The sequence below is a fragment of the Dermacentor albipictus genome, chromosome 5 (genome assembly GCF_038994185.2).
Source record: "Dermacentor albipictus isolate Rhodes 1998 colony chromosome 5, USDA_Dalb.pri_finalv2, whole genome shotgun sequence".
NCBI lineage: Eukaryota > Metazoa > Arthropoda > Arachnida > Ixodida > Ixodidae > Dermacentor > Dermacentor albipictus.
Window position 1 is genome coordinate 114,173,609 of NC_091825.1, and position 12,437 is coordinate 114,186,045.

The 12,437-nt window shown below is 45.2% G+C and overlaps 1 protein-coding gene across 2 annotated transcripts in view; it reads right to left on the reverse strand.

The window, feature by feature from the left end:
* Nucleotides 1-12,437, reverse strand: part of LOC135920545 (SAM and SH3 domain-containing protein 1-like) — a 324,429-nt gene that overhangs the window by 209,894 nt on the left and 102,098 nt on the right. For both annotated transcript variants that reach the window (XM_070538776.1, XM_070538775.1), the window contains exons 2-4: nucleotides 11,826-11,960; nucleotides 7,710-7,772; nucleotides 5,863-5,975 (exon numbers count right to left, since the gene is read on the reverse strand). In XM_070538776.1, coding sequence (XP_070394877.1) covers nucleotides 5,863-5,975; nucleotides 7,710-7,772; nucleotides 11,826-11,960 — 311 coding nt within the window. The remainder of the gene's footprint in view (nucleotides 1-5,862; nucleotides 5,976-7,709; nucleotides 7,773-11,825; nucleotides 11,961-12,437) is intronic.

A 12,437-nucleotide genomic window follows, 5' to 3' on the forward strand; every position in this document is an offset into this window, starting at 1 on the left:
TTGCAGGGACAACATGGCCACAATTAGCACATGACCGGGGTAGTTGGAGAAGTATGGGAGCGGCCTTTGCCCTGCATTGGGCGTAGCCAGGCTGATCATGATCATAATTTGAATAGATAGATAGATAGATAGATAGATAGATAGATAGATAGATAGATAGATAGATAGATAGATAGATAGATAGATAGATAGATAGATAGATAGATAGATAGATAGATAGATAGATAGATAGATAGATAGATAGATAGATAGATAGATAGATAGATAGATAGATAGATAGATAGATAGATAGATAGATAGATAGATAGATAGATAGATAGATAGATAGATAGATAGATAGATAGATAGATAGATAGATAGATAGATAGATAGATAGATAGATAGATAGATAGATAGATAGATAGATAGATAGATAGATAGATAGATAGATAGAAAAGCGTATGATTTTTTATGGGCGCCAGTACAAAGTACGCCGGTACCGATTGATTGATTGATTGATTGATTGATTGATTGATTGATTGATTGATTGATTGATTGATTGATTGCAAAAGCTGACCGTCCGTGGGCTCATCGTCCGCTACTACACGTCCCATCGTTAGTCGAACATCTGCGACTGCGTTTGCGGCTTCCTTTAGCAATCCGCCGCTTCTTTCCGCACAGAAAGCAGAGAGCCCACGTACACTTTCGCCGTAGTTTGTCACCACGCTCGTTAAACAACGAGTCATCTCGCAAAAAGTTCGAATCAGCGACAGCGCGCCGCGAATTAACACCGTCGAGCAGAACTCTTACGGTTTTTTTTTTTTTTTGTCATAACGGAAGCGGCCAGATACAGCAAACAAGACAACCATACGCGTCCTTTCCTGCAGGCCGATAAAGGAAGGAAGGAGGCGGGTAGAAATGCTTGCGTGTGCGCACGTCACGAGGGTACAGCTCCTTCCAAGAGAAACACACAACGATAGATAGAGAGATAGATAGAGAGAGAGAGTGAGAGTAGTGGTGAGGAAGGGATCCTCAGCCCCCACATAGCCTGCTTCGCGCACGCAGCCCGAGAGGTCCCCAGGCAGCGTTCAAGCGTGCCGATCGGGAGCATCCAGCGGATCACGTTCGTGCCTAATCGCAAACGCCGAGTAAACAAAGCGACGCTGCTGCCGCCCGGCCGCCCGCCGCTGCTGATGCCAGGGGTCAAACGGACGACGAATCCAGCAGAAGCAGCAGGCAGCGCAGTAATTAACAGGCCGATGAGGGCGAAACTCGAACAAGAGCCCTGAGACGTAGGAGGAGACGCGGTATACGTACAAGTATACGGGGAGACTAACTGGCGCTGCCAGACGGAGACCGGACTGTGCTACACGAGGAGGAGGAGGAAGGAAGAGGGGGAAGGAGGGGGGGGGTCGGCACGCGCGTAGGCTCGACGTGATTCATTAATTCGGGCCCACTCCATTAGTGCCTCTTCCTGGGAGCGCCTTTATAAGCGGGGCGTATACGTCTCAATGAGAGCCAACGAGACGTAGCGGCCACGTGAGACGAAGAGATAAAAAAGAAAAAGAGGAAAACGATAAGCGCGGTATAGAGAGTCGGCAGCTAGGCCTAATATAGCACGGCTCGACTTCTTCGGCCCTCCCTGCCTGGTTCGGCAACGGGATCGGCGGAACAAGCGACGCCGAGCAACAGCGGTTGCCCGGGAGACCAAATAGCCCCATCACGAGGCCAATGGGCAGAGACCGAAGGACGCGCTTCGGCGCCTCGGTACCCTCTTCGTAGCGCAGGGTTTCTTTTTCTCTTTTCTTTTCTTTCTTTTCTTTTTTCTTTTCTCTCGCCGATGGCACGCTGATCTGACATTTGCTCGGCGGCGACCTTAAATAGCCAAGAAGGCGAGTTGGCGCCAGCGGGTCCACTTATATATCGCTGTTGCCGGGGCGCGACAACAGCGATAGCTGGGCGCCCCTGTACGATAAACTGTTTGGATTCCTCGACGAAGTCGATCAGAATCAAACTTATCGGTTACTGTCATCGATGTCGATGCGCAGTAAACTTATGAAGGAACTTTTCAATGCAGATCGACAGCAATGAGGATAACAAGTGTCATACTGGCGGCTATAGCTGTATAAGGGTTTCCGACGAGATGTTGAACGCAAATGTGCTTCAACGGATTCAACAGTCTCCAGTTAGTGCAATATCAAAAGTCCAAGAAGAAAAATTAACGCAGAAACGCCTCCCGGAAGTTTTCTAAGTATGGGTAAGCATCGAGCCACTTGCTCAGCTCAACGCAGCCCGGTGTAATTATAAATGTTACGAAACTTAATCTGAATATTATAAACGCTTAGCAATTCTTATTGGCTCTTACCAATCTTATCGGAATCGATCTGAGCCTTATCAACCCTTATCGGTCGTGTCAATTCTTATCGCAATCGATCCGATCTTCATCAACCCTTATCCGTCCTTATCAAAGTTATATGACATGATCCGACCCTTACCAACTCTTATCGGACTTGATCCGACCTTTATCAATGCTTATTAACCTTGTCAGATTTTTGCTGACCAACATAAGTCCTTACCGCTCTTTAGCACCTTATCATTATGCGCGGAACCATTCTTAACCGAGATAAGACCCATATAACCCCTCATCACTCCTTACCAACTGATTGACTGCTCATCTGTCCGCAGTGTGTAGCGCGACGTGAAGTGCATGAGCCGTCAGAGATTGGTGGCATTTCGGTCAGTGAAGGAACGCCTCAACGGAAAGCAACTCCCGCGACCAGCGAAACGCATCGAGGATGGCGGGCGGCGTTAAATTTTTTGCAAAATCACAATTTTCCCGCTACCTACAGAGCTCCAAGTCTGCTCTACATGTGATCCTGAGATGGCTTTTTTTTTTTTATTCCACCATCACCAAATCATACAACAACGCCTTCTTAGAAAGTGTTCTCGTTCGACATTTGTTTTGTACCGCCGGTAAGACACACTCATATGGTTCAGATACATTTCGCCGTCTGCGAGCGTGGCTAATTTAGCCCACTTGCGTCGAACATGGTTCTATGAAAACATTTTCCGAAAACTATGAAGAAAAGAAATTACTGAAAAGTATTTTTTTTTTTTTAGCCTTTATGAGCTTGAATGTGAAGCTCCTGCAAGGTACACTAATGAGATTGCGAACGTGAAATGCGACGGTCAAAATTTTGATGCAATACGCTATAGAGGCGCCCGCGTTCGGTCACGTGTTCGGTTGCGTGTTCGGTAAAAACCGCACCCGGCTTACTGAGAGGCCGACCCGTCAAACTTTGACCGATGACCACCGCCACGCTTCTGCGAAAGTTATTATTGAAATGTATTCGAACGGCGCATTAGTAATTGACGCGAGTGACATTGTGTCGCAATTCCAATACTACTTCTGTTCGGTGCTCTACAGTAATGTTTCCATGGAGACCAGGATACCAAGCTTCAACAGTACTTTGCCTCTATAATAACTCCTCTAACTGAGGAAGACTGTTCCGTCATCAGCGGGCCGATTACTGAACAGGAGGTAGATGTTGCCATTGATCAGTCACCCATGTCAAAAACTCCCGGTCCTGAAGGCATTTCCGGTTAATTTTACAAAACCTTTAAGCCCATCCTTACGCCTGTTACACTGAAGATATGTTTAGTGAGTTTTGAATGAGATGATTTCACCGCGGTTTGAATTAGATGATTTTACCGCGGTCTTTCACAAAAGGCCACACAGCGTTAATACCTAAATGTACCGACAGAAAAAAATTACGTTCTGTTCAGGTTTATAGACAAATTACACTGCCAAACGTTGACTAGAAAATTTTTGCAAGGCGTTTGCCAAATCGCTTGCAGGTAGCAATTTCAATTCTTATTGGTCCTCATCAAACATGTGGTATCAAAGGCCCTTCGATACAAACACACACGTCGCTCGTACGGTTCTTGAGTACTGTTCCACTTCTTACGAGCAACTTGCTATGACTCAGACTGACCTCGCAAAAGCATGTGATCGGGTCCGGCATTCTTTTTTACTTTCTCTCTTAGAACGCGTCAATGTTGCATCCACAGTGCTTCATGGCGTTCGGCTTTGTTATAGTCATTGTACAACTCGCTTCGTTGTCAAGGTAGCCTTTCAAATCCCGTCCACATCCGTTCTTCCCTGAAACAATGATTTCCTGTGTCTCCCGCTGCCCTTCGCCCTTCACTTAAAACCGCTCTGTTAGAGCATTTCGAACAGCAGCAACGTTCGTGGGTTTAATATTCTTGGTAATGAGGTAATGCTGTTAGCATATAGGCTGATGATATCGGATTCTTCTGCAAAGACACGCCCAGCATCGATAAAATTATTTCTATCATACAAGTTTTGCATCCATCCATCCATCCATCCATCCATCCATCATACAAGAGTTTGTTACTGTCTCCGGTGCGCAAATGAATAGCTCTAAAAGCTCACGGCCATGGTTTGGATCTTGTGCCATTACACCATCACATTATGCTGGTATTCAATGGTCTTGTGCGCCACCTAAACATTTAAGAGTTCCACTGCATACCTAAAGTTAAATGCGCACTACTGGAGAGAGCGCGTTCCAGCCCTCCAGCGCTACACAAATGCCTTCCTCCCACACATTATTTCAATAGTTGGCAGAGCAGAAGCCTCCAACACGTTTTTGGCAACCAAAGTTTTCTGTTTCTCAGGTTCTTCACTGCGTAAGGCTTTAAATTCAACGTTTTCACACGATTTTCTCAACATTTACATGGTCTTCCAATTTTGAACCTATGAAACGCAACATTTTTTTCGACCAATGAGGGCTGGAGGATTAGGTTTGGTGCATTTGTATATTCGACAGATAGTCTCTCGCTTTCTCTTTGTTTTCTCGGGATAGCTCTCATCCGGTATTACGAGCCTTCTCGCACGTTAGCCTGGTTCACGTCCTGCCAGAATTGGTCGTGTCTTCAAATTTTCTTTCTAGACCTTGTTCATGGGGGTTCATGCGTGAGGTGTTTTTTTTTTATATTGCTTTTCTGACTGTTCGTTTCTCTAAAGATTTGTATTCACTGTGTCACGAAAAAAATCTTTACAAAAAAATTTAATATCGATGTTGTTCCCGCCGCCGTTTTATCGATCAGTATACATCAGATTACCAGCTAGGACATAACGTACTGGCAAGAGTGCGCAAAATGCCAGTTCCCAGTTCTACAGAATTTTTATTTTTTTTACAAATTACGCACTGAAACCTTGCCAGTTAGAACAAGGCTTCGGAAAAAGAATATATTCGTTTCGTCAACTAATTAAGAGTCGCCTTTGTGATGTGACTGAATATATTGAAGTCTGTTTTTTTTTATTATAAAGATGCATTTAGGAAAATATCGCATACACATTTGCCGAATCGAATACGACTCGAATAACAGATGATACTCGGCTCGTAGTTCGATATTTTGGAGATTCGCACACCCCCATTCTTTTTCGTTTCTTTTATTAGTTGTATTTCTTTTTTTTTTTCACAACACTATTGCAGGGCACGAGTGCTGTATAATCGTCCCCAGCTGCAAGGAGGCTCCCTTGCGACATTTTTTTTTTTTACGATATTCAAAACAACATTCATTTGGGCTAGATGGTGCATACTTGAACTAGGAGAGAACAGCGCCAACTAAGACAATCACGAGCGGGAGAACGACACAGGACAAGCGCCTGTCCTTTGTCGTTCTCCCGCTCGTGATTGTCCCAGTTGGCGTTGTTCTGTCCTCGTTCTTTTACACAAGTAGCGTCATCTGTAATGCACGATGACTGCACAGGGCATTGAGAAAATGAGTGCCTGGGTGCGGCGCTACATATAGCTCATGGTTGAACAAGAACAAGAACAAAGGACGCGCGGAACTCACCGCTGCGGAGATCCCGTGCTCTCCACGAAGGGCCCCAGGCGGACACCGTAGACTCCGTAGGGGTCCACCACGCCGCCGCACTCGTCTTCGGGGTCGTTGACGCAACTTGAAGGCTGCACCAGATGCGTTTCCCGACGCAAGAACCCCGTCCCCACCACCGGTTATCACACCACCTCGAGATGTCGAGATATATACAGCCGACTGTGCCATCTATAGTGAGCTGCGTTAAAGAAAACTGGAAGCGATCAACTGTGGGCGAACGAGGGAAGGCCTCAGTCTGAACACAATGTTTCGATACTGAGAGAGAGAGAGAGATAGAGAACAAAAGTTTAATAATCCGAATCAGTGAGAAATAGTTCTTTCTTCGCCCTAGGAGCAGAGGCTCTTCTTTTTTTTTTCTCAAAAGTGTTAGGTAGCCATGGCCGCCAGGATTAGGTTTTCGTTAAGACTCGTCCTCTGCATAGCTACTCTAAGTACGCACGAGTGTTTGCGCATATCGCCCCCCATCGATAAGGTCGGCATTCGATCCCACGACCTCGTGCTTATGTTCATAGCAGCGTAACACCATAGCCACTAAGCTACCTCGGCGGCTTCGGTGAAAAAATTGTACCGGTTTTTTGGAAAGTGAGAGTAGCGATTGGTAGGTCTTGGTAGCGACTTTGTGTCGCTATATATTGATTCAATGCTTCACGCATTACAGTCGACAGTCATCGCGAGGTGGGTTCGGTCGATTTTTTCTTTTTTCAACTAACTTGTTGAAGGTCTGTACGGGCTACCTAGCCGTAACAAGCCTTCGACAAGTTCTCTATATGATGAACCCTGAGTGTGAGGGCTATTACCAAGCCCAGCTGCCTTGAGTCTTCCAGATGCAGAGTCATGTTAATGAGGTCTACGTATAGCCCTGGCGAATATTAGTCTGTACTAGTTAAAGAATCCGAGCTATGACGAACTTTGACGAAGAATGCCGAACTTTAACGTTAGCACCAGGTTGAGACTTTCCTTCATTGCCCACTGTTGACAACTTAGTTGGCCACTCCATCATCCGGCGAACACACTGTCTTGCCCGAATGGGTCAGACTAGGACATCGAGAATACGGTTCCTCAATTGAGACCTATTAGCGTAACGCTGACCCAGGGGCGCAAACATTCCGAGGTCACTGAAATACGCCCTTTGAAAGAGTACCTATTTTAAAAAACTCGGGTATTTGAAATATATACACTGCGTCCTTAGATGTAGGCAAACGCCGATGTATGCAGCAGAGGTAAACTGTTGCGGAACCATAATCTCAAGAGCAACTCAGAATGAGCAACCGACAGTACTTTAAGTTGAATTCATTTTGTATTTCTGTTGTTAATATTCAACACTGAGGGATCAGCTACATAAGATACACTAATACCGCACATAAACTACGACCGGAAACAAGCCCGAAGCTCAATTAGATGCAACGATTTCGATGGCTCTTTGGAGCTCGGTAATACGTTTTCTTTTGTTTTCTTTTTTCTCGGCTCTGATCTTTCTCTTCTCCCCCCCCCCCGCCCTTTTTTTTTTTTTTTTGAAGGTTCCTCGGAAGATTTTCTTGGATTTTTTTCCGAATGTAGAAGCGGTGTGACAGCGACGAAGGCACATGTATCTTGCTACAGACAATGCTTGTGAAGACATGCTGCCAAGCATATCCGCGGCTGGTTATACACGGCCAGTTTTCTTTGCCTTAACTATATCTCCATCGCATCCTTCGATTCTCGCTCACCCACACCCCGCTAACGTTTCTACGCTAACGTTTCTACGCTAACCTTTCTACAGCTACGAACTACAACTACAAAACAAAACAAAAAAAGAAGGGCGTTACCATGTATTTGCCAGGTCTGTAATACCGAGGCGCCCTATAGCCCAAATTATTGGTAATATCGTCCTGGAACAAAGAAAGGCAGAAAGAAAACAGCGAGAAACCAAACATCAAAACAAGGAAAAAAAATGAAAGAAAGTGTATGCGGCGTCAATAGTTAGCAATCTCGTCAGGTCTGTTCCTTTAGTTAAGGTAATAAGGAAGTAAGAAACTAAAAAAAGGCTACGAAACTTATATCGGCAGCACGTGCCGGCCGTCGGGAAAATTTTTTTTTCCCCTTCTAAATCCGCGACATCGTGATAACAATCGATCACTCATACAAACAGTGGCACGCACATCGTCCAGTTTATAACGACAAAGCATTAGAATGAAGCGAAAAACACCGGGACGTATGCAAAGATAAAACTAACCCGCTGCTCCCGGACAACGTGCAGCGTTTTAAATAACAGCTTCCCTTCCGTGAGTCAAGTTACGGCTCGCGGGTTTCGCAAAGCTTGTTTTGGTTAAGCGTAGAACAAACAAAAACAAAAAAATGTAATCGCTGTTAAACGATTAACCGACCATCATCCACGCTAACCGGACGAGTTTTCAATTAGTGGAAGAGAAAGGGAGAAAACTCTGGTCAGGCCAGTTGTATGACCATTATATAATGGTGACCGGCTTGTCGAGGGGGAAGAAAACAAAGAAAGCGTTTGTTCGAAAAACATTCCTTCCTTCGCAGGAACTTTTTAAAAAAAGTGCGAAATATTAAATAGCGCTTTCTTGACTGTCTTTTTTTATGTATGAGGCCGTGAAGAACGCGTAATATGAACACGTCGTACCACACAGCGTGGAAGAATAAGCTCTCCTTTCCCTCGGCGATTTTCAGTTTTCAGAGCACACGCCAGTGATCGCGGAAATAAAGGCATGCTTTCAAAGGAGGAGTTATCAACCACCAGTTCAAAAAGATGTATTTTTTTTTATGAATCCTCAATGACTCCTGCTGATCCAGTTCGCGGCAATAAACGATCATGGCAAAGCTTTAAAATTCCGCTAGAAGGCATCGACGATTACTGTAAAATACAGCGTTAGTTCCTTTGAAACGTACTAGAATTCGGCAGAGGGGCACCTTAGATTATTATTATTATTATTATTATTATTATTATTATTATTATTATTATTATTATTATTTTAAACATTTGTAGCACGATGCAAGGAAGAGTGCGCTACACATCCGGGGTAAGAGCGACGCGGTCCGCAGTCACTCCACCACGTGACCCGACCACGTGACAGAGGCGACCGGTATCGGCTCAGTGTCTCCGGGTGCTAGGGGACGTAGCTGGACAGAGCCAAGGCAATGTTTTCCGTCGCTGGGAGATACCAAAATTAATATTTTTTTTTGCATTCCGCGTAGTTGCAAAATTAGTCTCAAATAATTCATAAACTTTTCAAATATCGTGATTAGATGAGAAAGTGTCAATGAAAGAATTGTATAGGAACATGAGAAACTCCCGATACAGCTTTCTGTTGCTCACTATACGTGATATATAAAAGTGTTTTCTCGAGGGTGAAAGAAGCCCCGCGAACACACAATATTGCCACGCGACTGGTCGCTCGAGGGACTTGCGTGTTTTCGCGGGTTTCTTTCACGCTCGGAAAAAAAAAAAAACACTTTTATGTAGCACGTATAATGAGCAACAGAAAGCTGTATGGGGAGCTTTGTTTTATGTTCCTATACAACTTTCCGATTGACGTCCACTAGTGTTGACGATCGGGCGAGACGGTAATGCAAACTAAAGCTGGTACGGCGCAACAAGGAAAGGAACGAACAAGCCGAGCCGGCCAGAAGAAGAAACGGAGCGTTGTCGTCCCTATGTTCCTTCTTCTGGCCGGCTCGGCTTGTTTATTCATTCCCTTGTTGCGCTGTACCAGCTTTAGAATTTCTGAGTGACATTTTAATCTACTTATAACATTTGAGAAGTTGATTAATTAAAACGAATTATGTAATTAGGCGGAATGCAAAAAAAATAGTCTGAGTATCGCCAAGCGACTGCAAACAACATTACCTTGGTTCTGTAAAGCTGCGTGGCATTTTCGTATCTTTAAATCTTGGTGCATTATAGTTGGGACACCCTGCATAAGCCTAGTTGTCAAGATGCATGTACCACATCTCTTCCCTAAGTATTTAGTCCACCCCCACTGACATTGCAGTACTGAAGCATCCCGCCGAGGCAAACGCTTACAAACACTATCCCGCATGCTACACACAGCAAGCAATTATAGGTAAACAATTCTGGGCTCTTACGTGACAAAACGGTGATATTTTTGGCTCTTTAGTGGCCAAAACTCCGGATGAATTTTGAGCACCTGGGCTTCTTTAACGTGCACCCAAGGTACACAGGCGTTCTTGCGTTTCACCCCCAGCGATATGCGGCCACCGAGGCAGAGATTCGATCCCGCGACCTCGAGCGAAGCCTAGCAACGCCATTGTCAGGGGTCTACAACGGAGAGTATGCAATTATATAAACAAGGTCCGCTTTTCTTTGTAGAAAAAAAATCTTTATTAAATTAGTTCACGACAGATAGGGCAAAATATTCACGCTGGCTGGCTTGCTGGAAAAGGCGGACGGTTAATTGCACGCCATATCGCAGTGGGATGGTACCCGTTTACAATTCCCACCACGTAAAGCCATGTACTTATTAACTTTAGGCAACATATTCCAATTACACAATCGCAGCCGAGAACTGACGAACTCTTATATTTCATGTACCAGAAATGATGTGCGTTCCGCATAAAGCTATAGTTTCGAGAAGTACATCCTCAAATTCTGTGGCTATAGGTCCGCCGAATTTCGGCAAATGCCAGTATAAAAATCTGTCACTCTTCTCCGCCAATGCCCCAGACTCCTCTAGCTTGCCTCTATAACCAAGTCATAGTGTGCTCTGCTGTGACAGCGACCGGCTGTTTTGTTTCTGTTTGTTTGTTTGTTTCTTTCTTTCTTTCTTTCTTTCTTTCTTTCTTTCTTTCTTTCTTTCTTTCTTTCTTTCTTTCTTTCTTTCTTTCGTTTTAATTTCGCGAGGATATACTGCGAAGGCCCGTGGGAATGTAAAAAAAAATCAAACAAACAAAACCTCGTAACGACAGTGTCTCTAACGTGGTACACAGCCCTTGCCTCTCCGTACCATACCATACGCCCTAAGGGCACCCAGGGCATTAATTCACCTCTTGCGGTCTACAGGCCAGCGAGATTTAGGCTGTGGTAGCAACGACTGCCGCCGCCGAATATCGCGCGCCGATTTGCGGTTTCGACCGTAACGCGAACCACTGAAGCGATAGCTCTCAAAATATGATGGTCAGATAAACCTTACGACTTCTACGCGCGGTGTTTTATTGGACTGAACACATTCGCAGGGTTCAAGCGAGCCCTCTCATTTCAAGAAGTAAAAGAAGGCCTCCGTAGCGTTTCATTAACTTCATTACCTTTCTTTTGGGAAAGGGCACCCATGATTCCGTTCCTTCCATCCGTCCTGCGCCTTTTGCGACATTCACAAATATGCAGTAGACGTTGTCTTAAATAAAATAAAAATAAAAGAGTGTCAGCTATCTTTTACAATTATCAAAAACCGCACCTGCTCTTGTTATCGCTGTTCGAACTTGTTTATTTAACCAGATTTTCCACTCTTGTCAAACATAAGAGGCCGAAACAAGACCTCCAATTAGCGAAGAGCGTGATAAAACAGCCGAACATTAAATAAAGCAGCAAAGTGTTGGTTTGGGATAGCTGCTAACTCGCGGTATCAGTCAACAGCGCAAACAATTCAAAGCGACAAAGAAAAACGACTCCTCCTGTCGTATCTTTTTTTTTTGTCATTGTATTTTGCTTATGCTGGTAATCTGTTACCTAACCAAACAAGTGGATCGCCTGTTGGTGTATCTATGACTGAGCCTTACAAGCCCGCTCCTTATACACCCGGCGAAGTACTTTACCGATCAGCAAAAACAACTGGTCACTGTCCAGAGAAAAGCAATGCGACAAGGGGAAGGAGGAGGAGGGGGTTGCTAGTAAAGAGATGTGCGTGGAGGACTCCAAGCCGCGCCGCTAGAAAGCTGGCAGGGAGGGATGAGCGGAAGTGGCGTACCGGAAGCTGAGCAAAGTCGGCAGCCACTCGTCGCTTCCGGAGCTCTTCGAGTCTCTCGAGAACGTCCTGAAAGTGCGTCCGAAGCTCCTCCGCGTAGCGTCTCGCGAGGCCGTCCAGGTCTCCACGACTGCCATCCTGCACAGGCGAAAAATAAATAAATAAATAACGAACGGAGATACGAAAGGAAATTAGTTCCGTGAGACGCGACCCTTCAGTTAGGTAAAGGAAACAACGATAACGAACAAACAAAATAAAGCTGCCAAATATAAGCGCTAAATTACTGAGCCATCGTCTCCGAAACAGGACTCTTTGGCTTAGAGAAAACGAAGCATTCGGCCAAATGCGCCCGATCAAACAAGCACTGTGCAGCTCACTAAATGAAAGCATCAAATCAGACTGCTCCCCAGCAGCACAAAGAACAGAGCTAACGTAGGTCAGCCTCCAGCCAACGACGAGCCAACGTCGAGCCAACATTGGCCGATAACCAAGAAATATTATTGGCGAGACAATTGGGCTCAGTTACGGTGCCACTTGGGGGCAGCCCCCCCCCCCCCTCCCCACCCCCCGATACATACCCCTTCGCTATTATTCTTTCCAGAACAACGTTTGTTC